A 27,509-nucleotide genomic window follows, 5' to 3' on the forward strand; every position below is an offset into this window, starting at 1 on the left:
AATCATAGTTATAATGACGATATACCATCCCCATCATATTTGTTAATTTTAATTGGAAACCATAATTAAAAATGGTTCTCACTAGAGTATAATGTGACTGTGTAATATTTCGCATTATAAATTATTTTGTTAGGAAAAATTACAGTTTCCACCGGGATACACTTCTCACCAGTTCTTATGAGAATTTACATTTTTATAAAAGAATAGGTGGCGAAAGCTTAAAGTCACGGCGAAAAGTGTTATTTTTCCCATAAATTATCTCAATTATATAATCTAGCTCCGAAAATTAAAAAATATACCAGGTTAGGATAGAGGAGGTGACATAGATAGATCTTTAAACCTTTCCTTAAATCTCCTCTTATCCCAATAATTATTATTAAATTGCCAACAAAGGGTCACAAGAATTGTGATCTATAATTGTCACAAACTTGATAATTTGTTTGTTTAGAGAATTTTTAAACATCTCACGAAATCCATAGGAATTTCTGTTTCGCTCACTGATGTTTTCGAATGCATCTAAAAACGTAAACCGTCTCTTAGCAGCACGGGGCTCGGTGAGACTTCATTTTAAATCATTATTCTGCAAATTTATACTCTAAATTTTCTAGCTTCGATGCTCTCCAAGCCCAAGGTGGGTTAACAAAATCCACCGTGGACCCGAGTAGGACAATTTAATATAGCTCATCGAATAGTTTTTCTAATTAAACACTTCCAGGCCGTCGAAAAAGTCCGTGTCTGGTGTAGGCTTTGCTCTGGCTGGAGCAACCGTTGCCAGCGCCGCCCTTTACGCTCGCTCGGGCAAAACTCTATTCAGTCTGCCGTTCATCGGTATTTTGTTCGAGGAGAAGGAAAACCAAGACACGGAAGAATACGTCCACTTACCGGTGGAAGAGGTGAAAAAGTCAGTCGTGGAAGAGATTCTCGAGATGCGTCCGGTCGAGCGATTCGAAGCGGCCAACAAACTGCTCACAGAGTTGACCACCAACTTGGGTTTGAGTGTTTTTGCCGCTGTGTCGCTAAACAGTTTGGCCGCGAAGTCGATCAGAGGTAAAAACAGGCTTTACTGGCAGTTGTTAAAAAATATATTTCATCACCTGTGATTTTTCATAATTATTTTAGGTTTGGAATAATTTTTTTAATAATGGTTTCGCGGTCTCTGTTTTTTACTGAACAAATTAAATATCCAGAAATAAGTACATAGTAAAAATGAAATCTTTCACCTGTAATAGAGATTAATAAATAATTTCTACATAAACAGCGTTGGAAGACGACATGTCAATTTTCGCCAAAGACCTCAGCAACAGCACCTCTCACGACTCTGGCAGTGACGAAGCTGTGCTACGCCTGCTCATAAGCGACAAGGAACTGCAACTGACTCTGATCAAGGCTCAGAAAACCACGTTGGAGGCCAAGTAATGCTTAATATCAAACGAACCCTTTTTAGAGTGGATTTATTGAAATGCGCAGGGATCGTTTGGAGGCCCTGGAGGGCATTCTTCGCGAGCTGTGTTGCTCCAAGATCCCCCTGTCTGAGGAGGTAATCGAAAAGGCAGAAAACGGACTGAGCGAGGCGCGAACGGAGCTGAAGGAAGCTGAGGATTTCCTGGACCTTTCGATCAAAAGCACTGGCCCGCCAGAGGCACTGCTCAGCCGCGTCATCCGTTTGACCACCGACATGGAGGCAATTAAACTGCAGATTCCCTCTACTTGTTATTATTATTTTTTTTTTTAATTTGCCACAGGAGGACCTGGGTTTCTCGTTATCCGGCCTGTGCAGCACCGAGACCAGGGAACTGTACAACCGCGCTTTGGCTCTGCATTTGGAACAGACGCGACGCAGCACCGAGAGGCAGATGGTGGGTTATGCAACCGGCCCGACTGGTGTGTTAATGGCGGCTGCATATGTTTCAGGATGAGTTGGGCAGACGATCAAGCGAGCTGAGACAATTTGTTGGCGAGGGAGGCGAGAGGCGCCGGTTGGACGCACTTCTCAACAGCAAAGAGGAAGAGTTGCGCCGGAGCGTCCAAGAGCAGAACCACTTCCAAGTATTCTATTAAAAATAAAAATTGTTCAAAATTCAATTTGCTATCCTCGCAGTTAAACCAGCTGAAGAAAAAGCTGGAGCACCAGATCTTAGAGGAGAAGCAGGCCAGTATAAAGGGGGCCGCGCTGAAACATGAGTCCGTTCTCAGAGCCAGGAGTTTCACGTTTGACAGGGAGGTGAAGGATAAGGTGAAAAAAGCCAAGGAAGACCTTGATAAGTGGAAGCTGGAAATCAGTCAAGATCTCGCGGAGTTGGGTCCAAATATGAAAAGTATTGCAAACATTTTTAATCTAAAATTCAAAATTTGTATTTTTCACAAAATCGTATTGAAATCAGGAAAATTTATCTGAATTGTAAAATGAGACAAATTTAATGTCTGTGGTTATCTCATCACTCCTGTAAATGGAAATCGAAGTGAAGCCTTTCGCGGTGTTTTTTAAATTCGAAAATTTAGATTCAATTTATTTTAAAGGTGTAATAGGAAAATAAAATCTATAAAGTAAATTAGATTTTTCCTGGAAAAAATCTCATTTTATCTTGAGATTTTAATTTCCTTTTAAATATTGTGAAACCAGCCTATTCTTATATTGCTATTATTCTATATGCTACCTGCCATCTCATGTGGTAGAATCTGTCGCAAAATTTGTGTATGAATGTGAACCTATTTTTTTTAATTTTCCTTACGGAAATAACAACCGTTTAATATCAGTAATAATTTTAAATTTAATTACTCGATTAAGTAGGATTTGTAAATTTAACCGGAAAAAATTAATCAGGGCACGAGTTGAACTTGAAGAAGCTGAGCGACGCATTCACCTTCGCCAACGCTTGCTTCCGACTTGAGTCGGCACTGACGAGCGACCCGTTCCCACAGCTCGACTGGAAGCACCAGGTCCAGCCCATCAAGCACCACTTACAGCAGATGAGCGACAACGCCGAGGGCAAACGCGACTTTGTGCGCGCCGTCATCGACAGTGTGCCAGTGGCGGCCATCAACCGCGGCGTGTACACGCAGAACGCGCTGCGGCAGCGCTTCTTTGAGATGGAGCCGACCGCGCGCAAGGTGTCGCTGCTCAAGAAGAGAGACCACAACTCAACCATCCTCTATCTCATGTCCTACTTGCGCTCAATTCTGCTCGTGCGGCCCGTCGGCTGCATTTCCAACCTCGAGAAGACCAACCAGCCAGTCCAGATCGGCGACCTGACCAACGAAGAACTGCTTGATAGGGCTAGGTAAGCTATGCAATATCTCCCGCCCAGAAATTTTTCGCCCAAGAATATTCCCGGAATATACCAACTTTTACCGGGAACATTCTGAAAGAATATTTTTGTCATATGAGAATGTCACGCCTTTATTTCGCCCTGGCACATTCCTGCGAATATTCCGTCAAGAATATTTTGGGAATATTTCTGGAATATTCTTGGTGGGATTTTCAACATATCATCAAGTTAATATATTTTCAATTGTTTTTATAATGGCTTTTCCCACTAGGAAAACAAAAGAGGAATGGGATGATTTAAAATTGTAAAATAATGATGACTATGATAATCAATCATTAATTTCTTGAACGCTATAAGCGTGCAACACAAATTCTATAATTTCCATTATGATTAAATAATTGATATTTTTATATTTTTAAGCCACTCTTTCCTCGTTTGTTCACCTGTGAGTATTCATTTGAAAATTTATACAATAAAATTGTACATACCTTCTCAATAGGTTTCTTCTGTTCATTTTTTCAGATAATATTATTGTCATTTGTAAGAAGTATATTGTTTTGAAAACTTCAAGCTTTGTAACTGCAAAAAAGTTTTTGGAACCGAGCAAATTTAACATTTGGATTTTCAGGGTGGGCATAGTGGGAAACAGTGCCTGAAAAGTGAAAGGGCCCCCAGGTCCAACGGCTGTTGACCAATTATAGGTTAGTTATATCAACCAGTTGCACATAACTAAAAAGATCAGAATTCTCTCGGGACTTTCTGGCTATTCTAATCTCTTGTCTGAAGCTGCACTGGATGAGTTGACTTGGATAAATAGGCATAATTGCAAGTGATTGGGAAAGATCCAACCAAAAATTTTGCAATAATCAAATTGTCTATAATAAATAATAATTCTAAGCAAATCAAACGGTAGCGCGATTTTCTGTTCCTGGGTGCGTTCAAGTTAAATAAATTTATAATTTTAAATTTTAACTCAACATGCATGTTAAATTAATAGCTTACGTGAGGAATTATTTATAATATTTGAAATCCAATATTGCCTGCCAGGTACTTCATGGAACTAGGCGACCTGAGGCAGGCTGCATCCTACGTCAACATGCTGCAAGGAGTGGCGCAGCACGTGAGCAGTGGCTGGGCTGAGGAAGTGGTTTTGCACCTGACAGTGTCGCAGGCGGCGCACGCCCTCTCAGCAATTGCAGCCACGATCATGAACCAGTACAACCAGGGGGTGAAAACTGACGTGGATTAAATGCAATCTGTTTGGACTGAAAGCGTGGCGGATTTTAATTAATATAAATTTATTAATAGCCTATGCGGTATGACATCTGAAATCACCTCAAGTGCATTTGAATATTCCTCTCATGGATGTTAAAATTACAACTGATACCTGTACATTTAACGCTTTGTCTTGATTTTTATTTTATAATGAAAAGGCTTTTAAGCGAAGGACAAGTCCATATCCTCCGACAGGATTTGCGACCGAAACAATGAAATTTAGCTTGAAAGAAATTAGCTTCGGAATCAGCGTTCAGAATATCAGAACGGCTGGAAGCGCGGAAAACATAATTCACTCCTAAAACATATCTTTTTTGTGTCATCTTCTCTCCGCTCAACCAAGGGTAAAAAGTAGCAGTAGCGATACAATAGCGGGTCATCATGTCATTCTCAATCACAAGAACAGGCTGCAGTGTTTTTTGTTTGTTTTGTAACGTATATCGATGGAGAAGATGGAGAAATGATTGAACGAACGACCACTGGCTCAGTCACGAATCGCAGTTAACTTAAATGTGTGTTTTGTGTCCGCATCACTGGCACAGCGGCCACGACCCTTGCGGCTAGGCCATCTTGTTGGCCACCACCTGGTGCAGGCTGCCCAGCTGGCCGGTCCACTTGTCCAGCGCGGAGTACCTGTCAGCGCCCAGCGACTGCCTGTCCAGCTCCAGCACTTGGTTAACCTGGTCAATTCTTCCTCTAATCACACTGAAACACAGCGAAATTATCAAAGTTAGTCTCTTCAGTTCAGTGGCAACTAGCTGCTCATTTTTCATCCAGCCTAAACATGCCATATTTTTAATACAGTATCGAATTACGACGTTAAAAACAAATTACATAATAAGTTATTTCATAAAATGACTTCTTATGTTTTTCACAATAAGTATTTCTAAATCTTTTTCCCAATTTGTTATTCTACTAAAAAAATGAATTTTAAACATACTTGTCCAGAATGCATGAAACTAGGAGACTTTCGACCTCATTGGCATCAATGTTCAGCTCTTTCGAGATGAACGGGATGTGTATTCTAGTGTAAGGCTTGATGAGCTTGATCAGCACCTGAGTTCTGATGTTCCTCAAGAGATCTGTGTCAAAATAAATCAATTCAGAGCTCCATCTTGGAATAATGCGTTGAAATTAACCTTCAATGTGCTCCCGAATGAAGGGATCATACATAATATTTTTGCGATTCTCCTTGAGGATCTTCTCAAATTCATTGATGTCATTGTTTTGGTAGGCTGACACAAGGTTCGTCATCGCTAGGATTTCGGGGTCATTCTTGTAGGGTTTCGCTTCTTGCGAGTCAAACGGGTTGATGCCTGACTTCATTAACCTGCACGCCATTCATTCATTCATTGATTAAGAGAATGACGGTAAAACAAAGGATCATACATATTCGCAAGCACTAAGTATTTGAGGCAAGTCGTTCGTCTCGGGCTTCCTGACTCATCGTAATTCTTAAAAGCCTCAAAGAAGTCCGTATGCGCTTTCTCAAACTCTCCTTCTCTCAGGTGCATCTTTCCTCCGCACTCTGCATTTGCCAAAAAATATTGAAAACAATTTAAGACAACTGATGAATTATACCTCTAATGACGCCCATAATTAGGGGGTGAGGGATGGCCGATTTGATGTGCAGTGACTGCTCGTACAAAGTTTTGAGCTTCTTATTATTCTTCTGAGCTGTGTACATTTGAATCTCAAGGGCGTAAATTTCCAACAGCTGGGTGCCCTTTTTCAGGTCATCCTCTCCGTCGTCAGTCTGGATACAGAGTTGGTCTCAGATAACGCACATTTTAAGGTCCAAACAATTGTTACCTGGCATGATTGGTGAAGTTGCTTTAGAATCTTGGCTAGCTTTGTGTAGTCCTCCCTATCAAAATACAATTTCCCCAATTTAGTGTTTGTCTTAAACCATAATCTATCATTCTTGGCATCTTTCAATGCTTCTAGGGTGGTTTCATAAAAGTCCTGCAGCAATTCCATCTATTTAAAGAGCATTAGTATTTTGCAGATAATTAATTTCGCATCAACTTGTACATTTTTTGAAGTTGAGATGTAGTCCAGAATTGAATTGATTGATTTCTCGCTGTGATTTCTGGTTACCGCGCTCTTGATGTACGTCAACAACTGCTTGTATCTAACCATCATCTCTTTGTAGTTACTCTAAAGCGGTAAAACGTGAACATTTTCGTCAGAGACAAAAAAAATGATCAGTACCAGCTTGAAATTAATTTTGATCATCTGCTTGAGTGCCTTGAAACCCCATTCTCCCTTTTCGCCACCCTCTAGATCCAAAACCTTTTGGAAGGAAGCAAGTGCCGAGTTGGGATTATCTTCCTTCAGTGATTTCGAATTGTAGTATTGGTTCTCCAAGTCCACGTCAGGCTCAGAGTTGCTGTCCTCTGAATACTCCTGAAATGATCGAACAGAAAATCAATTCCATCCCGTGAAATTATTCACATGTCAGAGAAGCAGGAGCGACAAATATCTAAAAATATTGTCGTGCTGAATTGCTAATTACCGACGAACAAAGATAACGTTCATAATGACTTTGACAGCCATGCGGACAAACAGTCAGCATGTTTACACGAGGTTGTTTTTAATCGTAAATTTGGAGTGGTAAATAAGCAACAAAAATTATTCCCACGTTGATCAAATGGATTGTTGGCAAGAGGAAGGTCAGGGAATAACAATTTCGGGCAAGGGGCAACGTACCAATCCGTAATCTTCCTCGTCTTCGCACATGAAATCTTCTTCGGCGTCAGACATCTTGGACGTTGACTTCTCAGCTGCCGGTGAATTTCAACGAAAAATCAGGCGACAAACAAGCATAGCACGAAGTATGCTTGTCAAGTGCAAGCAATCGCCTCCGGTAAATTTACCGCACGCAGGTTCCGCGATAAATATTGCACAACTGCGTTAATTGTTCTCCAATTTTTCACCTCGATTGGATACCTGCATCAAGCGCGGAGTTTACTTGACGCTTCACGATCGTCACTTCTTTTCATTCCACACTACTTCCACACCGCTCGCCGGCCGGTGGCGCTGATATTCAAAAATAATTTTAGAAAAATGCTCATCACACGTGGAGACAGAATTTCGTCAGAATCCATTCCCACTGATCACTTTGATTTTAACCATCATCTCGAAATTTTTGGTTTGCAACCTCCTGATTTATTTATAAATTAAGAAAAATTTGCATTCGCGCGGTCAATGTTTAAAACATGAATAAGACAATGACGCAAAGGCGCACACACTTAGCACGTGGCGGCAAATTCAAATTCGCTCCAGAAAACGGGAAAGGAGCGGAGGCCATTTTGTGGGTGCTCTAGCTCGCTGTCGCTGTCCTGTTAAATTCGCCGAATCCGAGCGCGCAGAGGTGTCGACCCTTCTGCTTAACAGGTAATTCGACCGAGCATCCTTCGGGGCAAGCATTCGACACCGATCGGCAGTGTCCGAGATGCCGTAACGCGATAAACGCGACACACGCAGCGTGCCTGCCTGTTCGGCAGCTGCATGGGCCGACTCACGGCCGAATCGGCTGCGTGACCCCCGTTTGGCACCTCTACGACCACCGAACACACGCGACTCGAGCAGCCGAGCCCCGACAGCGCCGTATCATCTTATTGATAAGCCGAATCGGCCGACAGGAGCGTTTCCTTGACACACATTCGCTCGATTTGGCGTCAATATTTTGCATTCCTGTGCGCGTTAAATTTCACTCTTCTCGTTGGCTCTCTGCCAGGCGCCGAAATTTCGGCCGCGAGGAGCTGACATTGCGCTGAATCGGCATTATTTTGTGATCGGGGCTGAACTCTCATTTTTTCTGACACGATCACTTCCTCCTTCGGCGTTCGCATTTCCGCGACCAGCTTACTTAGTGTGCATGTAACCAACCTAATTATGCATCTCGGCAGGGAGTTGCACTTAGCTCGCAACCGTGCCTCGGACAACGAGGGCAATCCGCGTTCGATTTTGCGCCTGTCACTTTTCCTTTTCTCGGTGTCATTTTTCCGCTGACCTGCGTGACGCACGTTTTAGAGTTTAAATGCCCACGCACGCGACGCATCAGCATTAGGACCAAACACAGCTGCACTCAGGCGATGGTTACAAGACAAGTTTAGTATCAGTGTAACATGTTCGTAGCGTTTCACGCACTTTTTATTTGCGTCAAAAGCCAATAACGGCTTGGAAGGTCAAGGTCATTCACGTGCACTATCTGTTAGTTTGTCGGGGCTGTTAATGAAATAATAGCTAACTCGTTTTTAAAGTGCCTCCAGTGTGTTTGTGTCATTTCACCGCCCAGCGTAATATTTTTGTTTTAAATAATATTATCAGTCCTACAAGGAAGGAAAAAATAATTTATCTCGCTGCTCAAAGTAGGCAATATTTTTCCGTGTTACTGAAGTAGCCGTTGTTTTTTGGTTCAGCCGAAAATGCGGAGGAAAAAGTGTATTGATTGGCCCTCGTGACCTCGAGAGGGAGATAATGAGTGCGGATGCACAGTCAGCACACAAGTAGGCAAAGCAGGTGACGAGAATTGTGCAAAGACGATTCTTTCTGCTGAAACCCAAACCGGCGGCCTCTCCACCCGTCGTGTAGTGTCACTTTTCATTCATTCACCAGAGCGAGCCCGACCAACACGGCCATCGAGCTAAATAACACCGCTGTCAACATTTTGTTTCGTCGAGTAGTGTGTAGTGACCGTGTGTGCTCTCTCTGCCGGCAGATTTTGATCAGAAATGGCGCTTAAGCGGATCAACAAGGAGCTGCAGGACCTGGGCAGAGACCCTCCGGCCCAATGCTCAGCAGGCCCCGTCGGCGATGACCTCTTCCACTGGCAAGCCACCATCATGGGCCCCCCAGACAGCCCCTACCAGGGAGGCGTCTTTTTCCTCACCATCCACTTCCCCACAGACTACCCCTTCAAGCCGCCAAAGGTGGCCTTCACCACTAGGTAAACCCTTCGCATGTTATTTTCTCTAATTGTGTGTTTGCCCAAGAAGGGTTGCCAGATGGTGACAATATGTTTCAATTTCGCTCAGTTATTCCGTAAATTCAACTAGGGAAAGTCAATCTTTTCATTGTTATATTTAAGTTTGTCAGAAGATTTTATTTTGAAATAAAAGAGATAGTAAAAGAAATCATTTGAACTAGTTGTAACGCAAGGAAGCACTTAATCTATATGGTTAGACCTCTTTCCATCTAATCGACCAGCAAAGAGAAGGGGAAATTTAACAATTTCTGTGTAATTCTTAATTATTTTGTTGTTAGTTGTGAGATTAGCCGGTTACGGAAAGTCTTCGGAGCGTCTGGCAACTCCTCAGAATTTCCCAATCCGCAAAGTCTCCTGATATGAGTCATAGCCGTCGGTTTATCTGATTTATCTATATTTTTGTGCTCTCTGGCAAACACGCGTGCCAGTAGAAAACTTCTGGAAATATCAACTGCCCTTGCTTACATGACTTAATTTTGTCAGCCTTAAAATTAAACGTTTCTGTCCCACCAAAACATAAAATCATAAGGGCAAACTGCTGTTTTGTCATAGAAATGACAGAAATTTCCACACTGAAATGCCCTTACCACGCACCAATGAAACTTTTAAATTGAAACAACACGTGTTTCGCCCCGCCCCCACACAATATTAAATTAAATTCATCTGTGGTAAGGATGGTATATTTGAATCGACTTTCCAAAAGCTTAATTGTTGGATCCGATTGCTGTTCATTTGACTGTTTCGTATAATTAAGAAAGAAAATTGAAGAAAATTCTCTAATTGAGTATATAACTAGGATTCCAATCCTTTGACGTGCCCTGTGTCTACTATCCTTAATCTATGGCAGCAGATAAAAATAATTTGTGTTGTTGGCTTAAGCAAGCGTACCTTTCAGTTAAAATAGATTAGTGAATAATATTCTAAAAAATACTTTTTACTTTAATCTCAAATATATAGCGCTGGAAGTTAGAAAGGGTTAAAAATTTACCCAGGCTGCATTTTAAATTGGCAATTTTTGTCCGATCATTGTGAAATTAAGCATGCAGACTCTCGTTGACAAGACAAATATATCAATGTCATTATTTTTTAATATTTATTCTTTCTTGATTTTTTTGCGACCGGATTGAAATATTTAAAAATTCATAGTATTTTAAAAAGTGTCAAGTAATATTTAACCAGCTGAAAGAAAATAAATTACGCTAAATTCATTTTTTATTTCACAATCAATTTTATTTTTACGTACAAAATTTGGCAAAATTAATCAGCTTTTGGAATATATTTGTTTTCATGTAAAAAAATTATCATGTTAAATATAAGTCAGTGAACTCTGTAGAAATTAAGTGTTTTTTCAAAGAGTTGAAAACAACCCACTAGTAATAGATCTCGTCAAGGGGAATTTATATATACTAATCATCACCATGATAGAAGAATGTTATTATTGAATATTTATTTTGAAGTTTTTCAAAAAAAAAAAAAAAAAAAAATCCAGCCCGTAACTAAAAATAATATTAGCAAGAGAGTTTTGTATTACATCACGAAAGTATACTCGTTTGATGCGAAAAAAAGGATCGCCATATTTACTTGTTAGCTCAACTAACTCAAAGATTATTTAATTTAAGGGTTTGGTTTTAAGGTATTATCTTTTTATCTTGGAAGTCAACGATTTAGTCACCATCTATAATTTTATTTTTTAGCCATGTTGTCCCCTGTTGATGTGGCATTCACATTTAATTAGTCAAATCTAGTTTAAAATAATGTCTCCTTTTAGTAAAAAAATGGTTAATTTTGCATAAAATTAATCAAACCGGTGTTAGGTGACCAGTTAATTTTATTCTCAAATGAAACCCTAATCTACCATGTTTCTAATTGCCTATGCCGTTTGTTGCAGAATCTATCATCCAAACATCAACAGCAACGGCAGTATCTGCCTGGACATCTTGCGGTCGCAATGGTCGCCAGCGTTGACCATTAGCAAGGTGCTGCTGTCCATTTGCTCGCTGCTGTGCGACCCCAACCCCGACGACCCCCTCGTGCCCGAGATCGCCCGGATATACAAAATGGATCGCGAAAAGTACAGTGAACTGGCCCGCGAATGGACTCGCAAGTACGCCATGTGATCCCCCTCCTCTGCACGGCCGGACGCTTTCTTATTTCCTCATGCTCCTTACCACCGCTCGGTCCAGCCCGCAAACTGACTTGGCCGGCTGCGTCTTTGCCACGTCGAAATCGGACCTTAGACCCCACAAAACCCGCACCCACACCGCCTGCGGCGGCCAAAGCTGACGACTGGGGCAGCCTCTGGTCTTAGGGGGCTTTGGCCGCCGCTTTTAACTTATTCTTTATTTTTTTTATATGATGAGAAGCAACCTGGTCCCTGTAAATTACAATCGTGCTCATGAAATCGCGGTCCGATTTCCATTTGCCAAGGACGGCCGGAGCCTGAGTTTTTTCGGTCCTGAGTTCGGTGTGTCTCGTTTTTCCTCCACCCAAAGGCGGCAAAAATGTAATACGGAAAATAAAAAAATCAGATCGGCCCTCGTCCGGTCATGAAGGCCTCATAATGAAAATTTAAATTTCACACAAACACCAGTCTTGATTTTGTGCATTTTAAGTCAAAATCCGATAAAAGAGAAAAACCTGAAATCTTAACTAGCCTTATTTCGTCTCTGATGCTAACAAACGCTTCCGCCTACAAACGACTTTTTCCAACTCCGCAATTTAAAATTATTAAGTTCAGCTTGCAAGAAAAATTCAACAAATACATCGTGAAACCAGAAACTTTGTGAAAAGCCTCACTTGTAGACATCAAGGAATTATGAATGAGGATGATTAAATAAATTTGAGTTTTAAGTTAAAATTTGGTTTATTATCATCGACCGTCCCTCTCTCCACACTTATGTTTAAGATTTTTTAAAGGTTTGGAATTAGTATGGTGGTGGCTGGTGGTAGGGATTGTGCGGCTGCTGCTGCTGCTGTCCCATCTGGCCCTGAGGCATCTGCCGCTGCAACTGCGCCATCAGTGTAGGATTTTGTTGTTGCTGCTGCTGCGCCTGGCCTTGGCCCTGCTGCAATTCGTGAACAAACATGAAATTTGCGAAACCAAAGCAGGCGTAGTCATGCGCTTACCATGGACATCATTTGCTGGCGCATTCGCTGCTGCTGCTGTTGTTGCTGCTGCTGCTGCTGCTGGAACTGGTTTGGCATCTGCATGCCCCGATTGTATCCCTGCTGGGCCCCTTGGGCCTGCATTTGGGGCTGGGCCTGACCCATGGGGCCCATCGTGTTCATGGTCACGTTTGGGGCCTGCTGCTGCTTTGTAGAAGTAAGAGTTTAGATTTATATTGCTAACAAGGAAACTTAAGATTCGACGTTAAAGTTGTTGGCGAAACCATTGCATTCGTGAAGCCTCTCCTAATATGAAACTCTTACAGTGATGGAAAATTTTCTAGTCGACAATTTCAGCATTTTGGAGTTTAAAAAAAATTACCCAAGATTTCAAAATTGATTTAAAAATACAGTTAAGCTGAAATAATATTTATGGTTTGTAAGACAATGTTCAATGAGACATATCGATCAGTGGGTCATATTTTAAATCTGGAAAAAATTAAGATTTCCCACAAGGGTTAGTTTCTGGCTATGTAAATTTTTTATGGTTATTTGTAGAGAAAAAAAACTTTACACTGAAAACTGAAATTTTCTATTTTTACATGCCAACAAATTTTCTTGCATCATTTATATACCCTAAAAATGTGTTAATTTAAAATGTGACAGTTTATTGATTTGATTTTTTTTATAATTTTTAGATCGACAAAAATGGTGTTACATGACCTGGCGGTCAGCTCAGAAATTTTTGAAACATTATCTCAAACCCATAATGAGCCATTAGCCAATTTCCCGGCAAAAGTCTAAAATGTAGGGACTTCTCTGGAAAATCGAAAATGAGCCATTGATGGATTTGTCTGGTCAAGTAGAATCTACCTAAAAATATCACGGTTGAATGAGAGCTGGTTTTACAATTTGATTTTTAATATATCTGAGGTTAAATCCCAAAATAATTTTAAATCTTTGGAAAAACAAAAACTTGCAAACTGCAAACTCCGTCGAATAAGAAAATTTCCCCTGGTGAAACTTCTTCAATTATTTGGCCAAATAATACCAAAACGTCAAATCCTAACAATTTCCTTGTAAGATTATTTTCAATTTCAATTTTTTCAAACTCGAGGTAATTTTCAACACGGAGCATGGATATTAATGTTGCGTTAAGTTGTTTTTATCTGATTATTTTTAATATAATTTCAAGGGCATTGCGAGAATTCTGGGAAATTTTTAAAACTGCTTAACAGCTGTTCATAAGGTATGTTTTGTAATACATAGTTATCAATCTGGTCTTTATTTCAATCTAGTTTATTAAATTGAATTCATGTTTCTTGAGTGAAACATGACATTTTTGTAATAAATCGTTGCAATGAGTTAAAAATGAATTTACGAAATTTATCCAATGTAAAACTTTCACCAAAATGCTCGTATGACCTTTAAGGTCGTTTAATTTTTGCAGATCAAGTGTGCCATACCTGCATGTAGGGTTGCTGGGGTCTAACAGGGCCCATGGGCCGCTGCTGTTGCTGCTGCTGCTGCTGTTGTTGCTGCTGCTGCATGTACAGCTGCTCCTGCTGCTGCCGCGCCAACTGCTGTTGCTGTTGTTGCTGCTGTTGGTAGTTCTGGGGCTGCTGGGCTGCCTGGGGTCCAAAGCCCCCACCGCCCATCACTTGGCCCTGGCCCATGGCCTGCTGTTGGCCATAATAGGCACCCTGGGCCATACCTTGAAAAAGATCAGGTGTCAAGATATATTCTCACTAGGAATCGCCCCTGGGTTCATTTTTTTTGTGTGTTGGCAATTTCATGAGCGAAGGGGGCGAAGAAAGCCAAGCATAACCCCTAAGACCTTTTCATTCTTGGTCAAGGCAGAATTTTTAGTGCAGTTTATTATGTTGCCATGCCAAGAGGCGGAATGATAGCAAAACAGGCGGGCTTGTCTCACCTTGTGGTGGCATGTTAGGAGGGTATCCCTGGTTCATGTTCTGAGGCTGTTGTTGCTGATTGGGAAACATGCCTGGCTGCTGGCCCTGCTGCAGGGGGCCTTGGGCCATGCCGGGCCCCTGGGGCCGCATTTGCTGCCTAGAACCACACGAAACGACATGCTGCTTCAAACCACTCGGGACGACATCACAATCAAGTCACATGGAGAAGTCACAAAAAATAATGATCGGGGAGAAATGCACATCATTGTCTCGTTCCGGAAAACAGGAACAAAAAGTATAAATCGTGCGTGAGTTGCTTCTCTCGTTAAATAAAATTTCTTGTTATCATTTCTCACACTGGTTGGTCATTTTGTCCTGATTTATCGCTTCCCGTTAATTTCTATCCTCTAGGAATCTTATTTATTTTGGCATTTAATAGAAACTAAGATCATTAACAGGGAAAAAATTGATTCATGAAGGTGATTTTCTACCAAAAAATTTTTGATGACGTAAAATATTAGTAGATTACCCATTTCAATAATGAATGTGGGTTTGGAAGTTTTTTTTAAGTCGGAATTAAAAAAATGGTTAACTTGGAATATGAATTCAGTAGCAGAGATGTTTTAACGATTAAGAATATGTGACCTGGTAAATATTCACGAAATCAGGAATGTTTAATGTAAATAAAATTTTCGTTTGGAGATTTTAGAAGGAAGGATCATCGACTTGATTCCTAAGTCTGATTATCAGAGTGTTATTTGAAAACAGAAGAGAGAAATAGTGTGTGAGCTGGACGTGTCTCATGTGTCCCTCAGGAAACATACCTGACCAACTGTTGGCGCTGGATGGCCTGGTAGTTAGTGTTCTGGCCCATGAACTGGTTCTGCGGCTGCCGCATGCGTAGCATGTTGGACAACGCCTGCTTTGATGGCATGTTGGCGCGCTCAAAGTTGGCCCGCTGCGGCATCTGTTGTTGCTGCTGCTGGTTGAAATATTGCTGCTGCTGTTGCGACTGTTGTTGTTGTTGTTGCTGCTGCTGTTGACTGTACCACTGCTGCTGATGCTGCTGTTGCTGCACCTGCTGCTGCGGAGGAGGGTACATGCCACCCTGGTAACCCATTTGCTGACCCATGTTACCCTGTTCCAAATTAATTAAAATATGAGTTACTAGGCAAAGTCGGAAAAATATTAAAATTCAAAATTTGATCAATTTTGCAGTTTGTTTGTTTAACTCAAATTGCTTGGATGTTGTTCCAAGTTCCAACTCAATTTTTTAATTTAAGCTGTATTTATAGCAGCTCAAAATAACAGAAGCGACTAAAATGAACAAATATGAGCGAGTCACGAATATTTTAAAAATTTCCAGTTTAATTAAATTATATTCATCGCTCTCTAAATACACCATTAAATTTTCATTTTTGATCCTACCTGCATCTGGGGGATTCCCATCATGCCCTGTGTCTGCTGTTGGGGAACGCCGACTTGCTGAGCAGCCTGGGCTGCAACTTGTGCGGCAGCAGCTTGGGCGGCCATGGCTGGATGACCTGGTGGTGGCTTCTTATTTCTTCTTGGCCTCGCAGCCTTGCTCATACGCCGGCCCCTCGGCGATTGGTCCGTCGAGTTCGGTGTGTCCGCTTTCGTGTCTTTATTGCAGAGCACACATGGACAAATCTAAAAAAAATATTAGTTTGTGGCATTCAATAAATCTGCATTGTGCATTGTGAAACGAGAATTTAAAGATTTCATGACAAAATGACACTGCGAGAACTACTGTAGTGTCTGCTCTGGTCGATTTTGGAAAACGACTGAGAGCATTTTTAGTATGAATGCAATCAAAAAGGGCCCCAGGTTGCGAATTTCCTGAATCAAATAACGATACATAATTTCTAACTCTCTGAAATTAACGTTGACGAAGACTTAGTCTTCTTATTCGTTTTCCTGTCAAGGATATCAAACCCTCTCGGAGAAAAATCCATCACTCACAGAGATCCCATTCCACAAATTTATTAAAATAGAAACAAAAGTTTCATAAAAGGAGATTGTGTTACTTAAATAATGAGAGTTTTTGAGAAATTTATAATTTGCTGCGACGACATATACAATAATAAAATAAATATAAACACGGCCTCCTAATTTTCTTCTGCTAAATCAAGACATAAACAAAAGTATCTGATTTTAATTACATTGAACATAAACCAAAGTATTCAATGAGTTGGAAAATATTTGTTCGAGTTTTGGAGCATTAAAATAGAAATTTTACAAACTTGTTTTTTCAGGATAACTCAGCCCTTTGCTTCTTACGTACATAGCGAGAAGAGACAAGACAAATTTGAGCCATGAATTGTTTGGAAATATAAGTTTCTTATTCCATGTCATATTTTATTTGACACGAGATTGTTACCTTCTTTTCAGCAGGCGGCTCATCGATGAGATCCTCTGGGGGCAGCGGGGGCGGCTCAAGGTAGTAGGATGCGGGTTTTTGCAGTGAGTGCGTGTGGAAACGCAGCAAGCGGTGCGTGTCCTCGAACCAAAGCGGCTTCCTCTCAACGCGAACGCCTACGTACCAGGCCCAAGAGAGCGGTGCCGAGTTCTTTTGGCCCTCGAGCAGGTCCCACGGGCTGATGCGCTGCTTCTCCTGCACACGCATGCCCTGCTTCTTGTCTATTGAGTCAAAGCCCTGAATTTTGTTGCCCTTGGTGTCAGTGATGCAGCCGACGGGCTCGCAAGTGATCACTTCGCACATCGGCTTGGCCAGAGGCAGCAGCTGGCGCGCCTGGGTGATCGACTGCGAGTGTCTATCCCCAAGCTCCTGCGCCACATGATCATATTTAACACATTAGCGGCTACTCATTTTAAAAGGATTGTTAATGAAGATTTTCCAATGAGAATATCAGCAATTATATAGTTTTAGAGTAATGTTCATAAAAAATTGATAAATTGGGTTTCATTCTTGTGTTTTGAATGAATTTAATTCATTATGCTGAGAGTTGCTATTTTGAAAAAGGTAACCAACATTATTAATTTATTGGAAGTGAGATTTTATTGTGAGTTTTTAAGCCTCAGCTTTTTAGAAATTATGGGTACATGTAACATTACTAGTAAAAATTGTCATTGACTGATAAGGATAATCAACTTTCCATAAAGCTGCAAAGAAAACGCCAAGTGTGTGTTGATCCCCTTATTTTCCCCCGTCTGTTGTACACTTCAAACGTTTTTAATAAAATATTCATCGTATAAATTATGAAAATACCTTTTTAAGTTTCTTCATTAAGTTCTGATAGTGCTTCCGGTTTTCTTCTCCTTTCTCAGATTGAGCATCAGTGAAAAGAGTTGAGTGGACCAAAGTTGCAAGCATGTCCAAAACTGTGGTGAACAGCTCACTGTAACAAATCACAGACGCATTTCAAGACATTGCTGATTAAATTTAAAATTGAAATATAAATTTTTGTGGATCTCCATAATCGATCTCATTTTAGAAGCAAATTCAATACCTGTTGTTGTGCAGGTCGATAACTCCGTGAGCGATGAGCTGGAGCAGAAGCAGGGCCCAGTCAGTGGTGGAGCTGGTGCTGCGCTGGATGGTGTCGAACATGCCGCCAACCAGGCTGAACCTGAGCTGAAGGGCATCCTGCATGAGGGCCGCGTCGGCGCCCCTGGCGCCGCCCTCGCACCTGCTGCGGCCAGGCTCAGCATCACTGCTGGCTTGGCCACTCGTCTGACCGTCCTTGGAGGCAGCCCGCTCGTCCTTGGCGGCCATCAGGAACATGGTGAGCTGAGAGTGGAGCGATGCGAGAAGTCCCTCGCGCTGCTCGTCCTGTCCGTGAAGACATGTCAGCACAAGTGAGAGGAAGGGCTGGTGGCTCAGCAGGTGGCTGGCGCCAGACGGACGGCCGCGGCTGCGCGCCACGGCACTCCAGTTGATCTCCTCCAGCACAGCACCGGCTGCCTTCAGCACGCGTCCCTGCACCTGGCCCTGCAACTTCGACACCAAAGGCGCCACCAGCCAGATACTGCAGAGACAAAAGAAACAGAAATATTCATTTAATTTGAGGAATCTTAAAATCGTGTCTTCCGTTAATCAATTTTGAGAGTTCTTACTTGTTGCTGGGTTTTTCATGTCTGTGCTTGGACGGTTTTGCCTGGTGAGAAGACGTGCTGGACGATGATGACGAACTTGATGAGCAAGACGATGGGTGGTCGGTTGATTCTGGCCCGCCTGAAAGATGGAAAACTCCAATGGCTGCTTTGGCCACCGTGTCCAGCCAGGTGGACAATTCAGTGCTGTTGGACAGCTGTTTGTACATGAGCTCCAGGTCCAACCACGACATTCTCAAACGCCATTGATCCAAGTTCTAAACAAACATGTTCCAGTCAATAAATTATTGTATATTCCGCAAAGAGGCAGAAGGAAGAAAAGTGAAAAGAAGACAATCACCTCCAAGATTCTTGTGATGACCTGAGGCTGCTCTTGGTTGTCAGAGGCGGCAGCTGGGTTCTCAGGGTAGCAGATCATTCGCAGCAGTCTCTGCGCCTATTTGAAAGCAATATTCGAGAGAACTTTACGGCGACTTTATGCCAGAATAACCGACTTGTTTTGGAGTAAGCATGTTGTCAAGCAGCATCTCTGGGTTGCAGAGGTTTTCAGGATTTTGCAAACAGCGCACAAGCACCCACTCCTGGCTACAAATCTGTTGTAACACATGTTGTGCGTACTCTGAGAGACCGGCCTTCTCCAACCTTTGACCACTGAAATATGATGTATGAAAAAACAATTTACAAAGTAGACGTAGAATTTGTAATTGGATTTTGAAGGGTTTTTTCAGACTATAACTAATTGAAAATCTTGTTTAATATCTCTTAGTACATACCTAACGTCAAGTAGGGGATCGTCATTGGCACCAAGAAGGTCGCTGGTGCCCAAAATGTGACTGATGCTGAGTTCGCCAGAGCTGCCGACAGATACTGACTTGCTCACAGGGCCAACCGAGTCTTTCTTGCCCTTTGAATCCCTTGCAGTGGCGTCACCCATGACCAGAATGCCTTTGAGAACGGCTAACAGGGCTCCTATGTTGATGTTGTTGTGCGCAGCCGCCAGCAGGTGCCGGTCACAGCTCAGTCGAATGTTAAAATGCTGCAAAGTTGCAGCCATGGGATGAGGCGACGTACCTGATGAAGAATAAGGTTATTAGCAGAGTATGGGCTAGTTACAGAGATTTTACCAACCAACTGAGTATAACGCAGGTTGCGGTGTTTCATTGGTTTTAAACAGTCTCAAGAGCAAATGACATGTCAGCCTCGCCCCAGCTTCTACTTTTGAGTCTACTTTTTCTTTTCCTGTAGAGTTGAGGTGTGAAAATTGCATACCATTTTATTTATAAGGTTTTCACCTTGGCTGGCTGTCAGCAAAGAGGGAAGCGCAACATTCACCACAAAATCCTCCAGCGAAAAGCAGTGCCTCGCTGAATTAATAAAGAGTTAAAGCGGACATGTTAATAGGATAATTTTAAACAATACCAATTAAAATAGAGGTAAACACTGCCAGAGACGTGTGAATTGACAAGTCAGTAACATCCACCATCCTCTGCACATCTGGGTAGAAGGGAGTGTTGCTTGTCTCGTGAGGACAAAGCGATTTGAGCACACCTGTGATAGAATAAAACCATTCACCAATGGATTAAAAACAAATTGAACAGAAAACAACAAATCTTAAACAGCTTTAACTTTTCAAAGTCCAAATAAATCCCAAAAATATAATCAAATGCTAGGCAAGTAAATTTTATTTAATGAGAAAACACGAATTTACCCAGCCACTCAGGTCCAAGTGCATTGCAACAGGCAGTCAGTTCGGCACAGAGAACCGCCAGGTCGTTGAGTCTCTCGTTGTCCTTTTCCCTGCACGCAGCTATGACCGCGTTACACACAAAACTGTAGCGGTTAGCTGGACTTTCGGCCAACTGGCGCGCCCAGTGCGGTTCCAGGCGAACGGCGGGCGAGGCAGCAACTGAATTGGTCGCTCCGTTTTGGCTCGCGCGGCGTGGATTTGCGATGACATCACTCATGAATTGACTATTGAGAGGGTAGCTGGACGCGGCTGGGTTCAAGCGCACATACATGGCCTGCAAGAACATTTGACATTCAGACCTGGACTCTAATTTCTTTCAAGAATATGTTTAAAATGGTTCATCCAGTTAACTCATAACGAGCCTCAAGAAAATAAATCTATACAAACAAAAATTTTGATTGAATTTTTGTATAAATAACGATATTGCAACTTGTTTTAACGGTTCTCGTAAATCAAATTGTTAAGCAAGATTGTAAGTTATATAAGGACAAAATTCTTTTTCAAGTTTAGGAGAAATGTTAATGAGATTAAGCTACCTGTCTTATTTTTGGGTAAGCATTGCTGAAGGGCTCACAGTGCTTGGTTTTCAGGGGTGCGCAGCTTGAGTAGAGGTCAAATAAGTGTGCCAAAATGCACCTTTCAGCTGAGCTGCAGTCTCCAGGGTTGGAAACGTGCTTGACCACCTTGCACAAGCCCTCAAAAACTGATGAAACCTGCTCAGGGCTCACTAAAAACAGAAAATGTGAATGGCAATGATCTGCCATACAGGTCACAACAGCGCCCTACAAAGTAAGCAACAGTGATAGCGTCTCAAGACGCCGACCACGTAGAGACTGAGAGAAGTGGTGTAGCTGCGGACGAGGGTGGGACCTCGTAACTGCAGTTGAGCCTCCACGTCAGGCAACTCTTTGATTATCTGCAAAGTTGGTTATAATACAATATACTAAGTTTTGAAAACTCCAACGCGAACCTGTATGCAGATATCTATGAGGCCGTAAATGTTGAGGGAGAGCTCCATCAAGTCAAAAAGAAAGGCAACATGCTCCTGCACTGGCAGATAATTCGAAGAGCCAGAGGCAAAAGAGCTCAACATTTCAAGTACAGTGGTTGCACACTGCATGCTGATCACATGCTGGTCAAAATACGAAAGACCCTGCATCTTTTGGGTGACCGCCTAGACAGTAAAAATGCATTTTTTGCCAACTATTTAATTTAAAATTGTAACCTCAAAGTTAAATTCTCCCCTAGAATGCTTTTTAATTCGTCCGCCTTCGCCGACATCAATGCTGAACTTTTTGCTGAACAGCCTAGAAATCTCCTTGGCAGTTTTTTTCACAACATGCCTGGCATCATCCCTCATTTTTCCAACACCAAAAAGCAAAACATGTCGTTGGTTTGAATCATGACTGCTTGAATCGTCCTAGAGATTAAATTACTTCAATTCCATGAGCTGTTAAATGCACATACATATTTAAACCATTCTAACAAGAATTAGAAAAATTGCAGAATTATTAATAAAAAACGAACCGGAGGAAGTGGAAAGTGCGTAGTGTAAATCAAATGTCTGGACTGGCGACGTCCCTCCCTTCCATCGACCGTATCGTCCAGACCTCCAATTCCGCCAACAGTGGACAAAGACGGAGCAGGAACGTCATCCTTTGGAGAGTCAGGTGCGTCCTGAAAAGCAGCAACTGATGAGGACATTGCGGTTTGCATCGCGTGATAGACAAACAACAAAAATAGCAGCACTAGAGCCCAAGCGGATTCAAAATGAGCGAATAATAAAAATTTCAGGAGGAAAGAGTAGCGATAAAAATAAAACTCGGACTGGCAAAAGAAGGAGGTTTCTTTTCATTTTTTGTATCTTTTCGTTTTACCAGGCTGTTCTGCTGTTCCTCCTTGATGTGCTGCAGCAGCTTGTCAAGGTCGTCGTCGATCTTGGAGTCATCGTAGTCAGGAAGCGGGCCGCGCACCTGCACCAACAGACAGAACACACCACAAAAATCTAGCAGCTCTCGACAGTTTAGCCCAACACAATAAGCTAGCCTCTCAGTCATTAGCATACATCTAGCCAACTAGAGACACAGTCTTATTCTCGATTTCAAATTCATTTGAAACGCATGCTGTTTATTCCAAGTAGGTCGCAACTCTCAGCTTTATTAGTTAAATAATGTTCAGTGGTGGTGTAATTTCATCTTCAATATGATTTATTTTTTCCGTAAAACTGAGTAAAATTAATTATTTGCCAGAGTTACGATCTACTTCATGTAAAATTCCATTGAAACCACGATGAAAAAATGACAGAAACGCCTTGGGGGATAGGTGACGTAGCGCGATTTCCAAATGGACTAGGAGCTGACCTGAGCAGGCTTTATGTCTATGCCCGCAAACAGCGACGAGTCTTCATCTTCGCCGATGCCTTGGTTTTTGTTCTGGGCTGGTTGTTGGCCTGTCTGTGCCGCAGGTGGGCCTGTCAGCAGGTCACCGCGCGATATGAGCGTGCAGAGGTAAGCATCATGAGAAAATACATCATTGCGGATCAACTCGTAGAAAAGGTGAACCAGGTTGCCAAACATCACTTTGTTGGCTGCATTAGGATTATCTTCTGTGAACAAGGAATGTGTACTTAGCCTGAATGGCTTTTTATAGAAATTCTTTTAATAACATTTCACATTTAAAAATTACTACCCTTCTCAATAAGTATTAAAAAGGCAGTTAAACAAAAAAATAAGGGATAGTTGATTTTTTCTACGTCCTAGTTTTAATTAACTTCTTTTTCTATCTAGTAAGTTAGGTTAAAGATATTTTAGTCCTAAGTTTCACCAAGTAAATTCTGGCTGGTTTTGATTTTCTTTAGTAGACAATATTGAACAGTAGTGTGAAAAAAGGTAAAGAAGTTTGAAAAATTACCTAAAACTGGTGCTTCTGTGTCTAAAAAGTGCATCAGGAGGCCCTGGAAGATGGGTAAACCCTGTGGCGGGCCACCATTACTTGAGTCAACTGAGTCTTTCTCGTCAGGTACGTCTGCAGGCTCAGAGGCCTGAGCTAAGTCAGCTTGGCGCCTCTCTAAAAGCTTGGCCACAGCCATGGCACGGTGTTCACCCCACCGACATGTCGATACCGCCCATTCACACAAGAGCTGAACTATTGGTGCGTCCTGATTGACCGGCTGGATAGAATAAAATTGATTACTTATTTATTCCCAACAAGGATTGAGCTTATAAAAGCTATCCACTTGTTCGTTTATAAAAAAATCAAATTATCACAATAATAAAGTTTCAAATTGTCAAAGAATTTTGTTTTACACAAAATTAACAAGTGGAAAAATTATGTTAGCATGATAAGCTCAAATGGCAACTTTATCAAACGTGTATTTAAATGAAATTTCAACTCCTCTGAAAGATGAATTTTTTTCATGCACACCTGATAAAGCAAGTACATAACATGATGCTGAAAGAAACTAAAACTCACGTTTTCCTGCCTCTCTTTTTGCTCAGTCACAGACTGAGGCGCAACATTTGGAAAAACTTTAACGTAAAGGCTATCCAAGTTGCTTGTTTCCATTCGGTCAAAACTATACCGGTCCAGAGCATCCAAGGCCGCTAGAACCTTACTCATTGTGGTCCCTTGAGGTGATTGCATCGTAGAGTTCAACTCTTTAGTGCAAATACTGGCTTCACTACCTGCTTTGCTCTGTTGCCATTTGTCACATGACCATCGGCCTTCTGCCGCTCGGCTTCGGTTTCTTATAAAACCTTCGGCAACCTTAAGCTGGTTCCTGTGAAAGAGACAGAATTAAATTAGCAACTTTTCATGCATTCTATCCAAAGGTCAAACCTGATCGTAGGGTTATCTGGCCGAGGTGGCATTGGCAACAGAAAAAGTGGACAAGGCAGTAAGTCCAAAGGGGAGCCATTCAGGGCTGGTGGACACTTGTGCTCACCCAAATTGTTCCACACCAGAGCTGTGGGACACTCCAGGGCGACGGTCTAAACATGAGAGTAGAAAATCCAATTCATGTATAAAATGTATTTTAAATAAATAGCATTAACACACCTGTAGAATGGTAGAGAAGGTGAGGACTACACTGCGGTGGTGTTTACAACTGATATAATCCTTGAAGGCTGCATTGATCTGGCTGAGGGAGGGCTGCATGGAATTGGTCTGAGGGCTCGCTGGTCCCGTGGCTTCAGCCACCATTTGGCTCAATCGGCGGCACGCCAAATAACTCAATTTCCTGCGATGAATATTTTTTTTTTAATTTGATAGGTTGAAATTTTGAAAATTATTAGGACAAAATATTATACTGCCAATACTTCTACCTCCTGGTTTATTTATTTTGCTGAGTTAACCAAACAATATTTTACTCAAGGACTCAAATCAAATGATGCTTTAAATAGATAAATATAAATTAAATTGATTGAATGAGAATATAGGTGGGAAAAATTAAATTGCAGGTCTCAATGAGCAAAATTATAACGATTCAATTTAATTGTACATCAAAATGAACCTGTTTAATTCCCTATATACATATAGCATGTTTGTGTGGTGATTGCCACAAATTACTTGATTACATGGTGCTATAAACTTCCAGACGTTTCCCAATTAAGTTCCAGAATCTCAAGTTCAAGAACATACGATTCCAATATACTATTTCCAAATTTACTTTAATTAATTATTCTAAACAAGTGATAAATTACTTTTATAATTATTTGATGGAAATACACAGTAAATTCAGAAAAAAAGATAAACCCAATTTCATTCCTATTAATAGTACACAGCAATAAAACTAATTAAAAAAACTAAATTGCGACACAAAGTTCAAACGACAGATTTCAGGACTCCTTGTTGATTTTGTGAAATAAAATTTAGTTACTCGTCATATTTAGTTCATTCGAGACCTACTCCTACAAATTCTTTTCAGCACAAAAACACAGCGATGCAATTAAATTAAAGTAATACTTATAAAACTGGAGCTACATTCTTAAAAATGGGATCTTCAACTTTGAAGTTAGCTGCTTGATCTACTGACCTTGCGAGCAGCTCAGACTGGGCGAATTCGTTCAGATACTGCAGCGTGAGTGGCAGGACAAACTTGAGCATTCCTGCCTCGTGCGTGCCAGACTTCTCAACCGTCTCCAGCACCCAGGTGAGGAACTCTTGCCGCTCAAGCAGGCCTTCTTCGTACATGTGCTTGCACAGGTTGACGCAGTAGGCCCACTGTTTCTGTACTGCATTCTGATCGTCCAGCATCAATGGTAAGCTGGACGGTGAAGGGACGACGGCGGTGGTGCCGGAGGGCGTGTTTAGAGGGCCGTAAAGGTCGTGCAATTTGGTAAGTTGATCGCGCATGAATTTGGTCAAAATCTGAGTCCATTCTGAGGGAAGCGGAATAAATCAGTCAGTTATTTAAGACTAACCGTTATCAAACAACCTTGAGCTGGATCCGGGACCTGCCGCTTCTTCATCTTAGCCTCGGTGACTGCCACAGCATATGCAGAACTGAGCTTGATGAACCAGGTAGCTCGCACCAACGGAACTTTGAACTCGCACAGCAACCCGAAAATTTCTTCCCGCTTATTGAAATTTGGCGCCTGCAAGACAGAATTAAAGCAAGAAACCAGAATGAGACAGTAACCTGACCTTTTTTGAGAGATTGGACAAGGGTTTGCTGCCCGCCAGGTCTTTGAACCACGAATCAACCTGGGGCTTCACCCTCGGCGTGGCAGGCCAGAACGAGTCCTTGGTGTTCACTTGCGGCCGTCTCTTGGCTGTGTCAGGCAGTGTGTTCAGCTCTTCTTTCTTCGCTTGGATGCTGTTTAAGTAGGTGCCTATCTTAGAGGCACTTACAGTGCAGTTGCGCGCTGATCCAAACTCCTCGGTTAGCGTCAAAGACAGGCTGAAGCCATGTTTAACGTTGACTGCTGTCAACTCATCCTGAGAAGGCAAGGTTTTTACTAGTGAACAAGGGCTTTTTTAAGTTTTAACCTCTTTTTGTTTAGGATCCTGCGGGTACACGTCAGGTGGACCCAATCTGGGTCTTTTCAGAGACCGCTTTTCGAGAGAAAAGCTCAGCATTATGACGACTGTAAATCTGACGAAATTTCTGAAATATCAGCTATTGAATCAAAACGGACTAAATTATACTCAAAATATAATTAAATATGATACATAAAGCAAGCGTCAAACTTTTCAATTTAAATTTTTATACTCACTTCAGCTATACGCAGCTATTTGTAGCAAAATCTAATGAATAACTCTACTTAATCTTCATAGTCTTACAAAATAAAATTAAAACTGAGTCAAGAAAATCTTAAAATACATAAAATATTAAAAAGTGCATCGTCGAAGTCGGAGCGACTCACTCAAACGACTTTACTATACAGTAGACATGGCCAAATAAAAATCGATTTTTAATATCGATATTTTTTCTGACGATATTTATCGATTTTTATCGATGTTTTTTTGTGGCTTAACATAGGTTATATAGGACGATATTTTAACGTCGATATTTTTTCAGACGATATATATCGATTTATATCGATAGTCAAAAACATTTGGTGATGTCTACTATACAGCTGCGGCTGCTCGCTCGGGTCTGGGTCTCATTTTCATAGTAGGCGTGGCGAGTGACGTCGAATAAACAATGCAGTCAAAGCGCCCCAGCCCTTTCGTAGAGCGGGAAATATCCGCGAGATTTTCGCATTGCTCGCAAGCATATAATTATACTTTTTCCTGCACCTTTTTTTAACAATATTAACGGCACTGTTGGCATTTAATTCATTATTTACTCCACCTTTAAAAATCTATTTTAGATTTATTTGTAACATTTATCATTTTTTTAATTTTTCACAATACATGTACATAATCCCATTTATTTATTTTTTATTAAAAGAGCCATGATGATTCTTTTGATAATGGTTTGAATTGATTGGAATTAATGTTTATTCATTCTATAACGTTGTATTGATTAATTGGCATTTGACGAAATCAACACGTAAATTATTCAAACAGACGAGTGATTTATTTTAATTTTTGTAATTTTCTTTCTCTCTTACTATCTCCCTTTTTCTCAAATTGCGCCTGTCTTAATTTTATGTGAGTCGAACGACGAT

At 41.4% G+C, this 27,509-nt stretch overlaps 4 protein-coding genes across 10 annotated transcripts; 2 read left to right on the forward strand and 2 right to left on the reverse strand.

Moving 5' to 3' along the window:
- The first annotated feature begins 467 nt into the window (after positions 1–467).
- Positions 468–4,531, forward strand: LOC135937264 (MICOS complex subunit Mic60-like). Its single transcript, XM_065480383.1, has 10 exons — positions 468–554; positions 609–661; positions 716–1,047; positions 1,259–1,412; positions 1,468–1,681; positions 1,743–1,856; positions 1,912–2,046; positions 2,099–2,315; positions 2,822–3,278; positions 4,314–4,531. Exons 1-10 carry the CDS (start codon positions 501–503, stop codon positions 4,513–4,515), a joined length of 1,932 nt encoding a protein of 643 aa, XP_065336455.1. The 5' UTR covers positions 468–500; the 3' UTR covers positions 4,516–4,531.
- A 16-nt stretch (positions 4,532–4,547) lies between these two features.
- alien (COP9 signalosome complex subunit 2 alien) lies at positions 4,548–7,551 on the reverse strand. Its single transcript, XM_065480381.1, has 9 exons — positions 7,254–7,551; positions 6,756–6,950; positions 6,576–6,701; positions 6,354–6,521; positions 6,123–6,297; positions 5,931–6,069; positions 5,681–5,871; positions 5,482–5,623; positions 4,548–5,246 (listed from the first exon to the last, which is right to left on the reverse strand). Exons 1-9 carry the CDS (start codon positions 7,305–7,307, stop codon positions 5,102–5,104), a joined length of 1,335 nt encoding a protein of 444 aa, XP_065336453.1. The 5' UTR covers positions 7,308–7,551; the 3' UTR covers positions 4,548–5,101.
- Positions 7,552–7,784: 233 nt separating this feature from the next.
- LOC135937263 (ubiquitin-conjugating enzyme E2-17 kDa) lies at positions 7,785–12,391 on the forward strand. Its single transcript, XM_065480382.1, has 3 exons — positions 7,785–7,940; positions 9,268–9,495; positions 11,423–12,391. Exons 2-3 carry the CDS (start codon positions 9,281–9,283, stop codon positions 11,649–11,651), a joined length of 444 nt encoding a protein of 147 aa, XP_065336454.1. The 5' UTR covers positions 7,785–7,940; positions 9,268–9,280; the 3' UTR covers positions 11,652–12,391.
- Positions 11,891–26,774, reverse strand: kto (kohtalo). Of its 7 annotated transcripts, XM_065480380.1 has the most exons (34): positions 26,610–26,774; positions 26,383–26,500; positions 26,038–26,331; positions 25,829–25,988; positions 25,427–25,772; positions 24,451–24,631; positions 24,232–24,383; positions 24,078–24,172; positions 23,866–24,020; positions 23,305–23,563; positions 22,755–22,999; positions 22,272–22,367; positions 21,922–22,071; positions 21,620–21,814; positions 21,365–21,568; positions 21,181–21,310; positions 20,931–21,121; positions 20,356–20,668; positions 20,067–20,195; positions 19,940–20,011; positions 19,776–19,886; positions 19,421–19,718; positions 19,142–19,298; positions 18,988–19,083; positions 18,651–18,904; positions 18,044–18,562; positions 17,803–17,932; positions 16,954–17,361; positions 15,981–16,223; positions 15,377–15,690; positions 14,573–14,709; positions 14,106–14,353; positions 12,661–12,843; positions 11,891–12,599 (listed from the first exon to the last, which is right to left on the reverse strand). In XM_065480380.1, the coding sequence occupies exons 2-34, from the start codon at positions 26,470–26,472 to the stop codon at positions 12,459–12,461; spliced, it is 6,696 nt and encodes a 2,231-aa protein (XP_065336452.1). In that variant the 5' UTR covers positions 26,473–26,500; positions 26,610–26,774; the 3' UTR covers positions 11,891–12,458. The 7 variants fall into 7 exon arrangements, with proteins under 7 accessions (XP_065336452.1, XP_065336445.1, XP_065336447.1 ...); XM_065480373.1 differs by having other exon boundaries at positions 12,661–12,846; positions 23,866–24,172; XM_065480375.1 differs by lacking the exon at positions 26,610–26,774 and having other exon boundaries at positions 12,661–12,846; positions 26,383–26,540.
- Positions 26,775–27,509: the final 735 nt, after the last annotated feature.

This window comes from Cloeon dipterum, chromosome 2 (genome assembly GCF_949628265.1).
Source record: "Cloeon dipterum chromosome 2, ieCloDipt1.1, whole genome shotgun sequence".
NCBI lineage: Eukaryota > Metazoa > Arthropoda > Insecta > Ephemeroptera > Baetidae > Cloeon > Cloeon dipterum.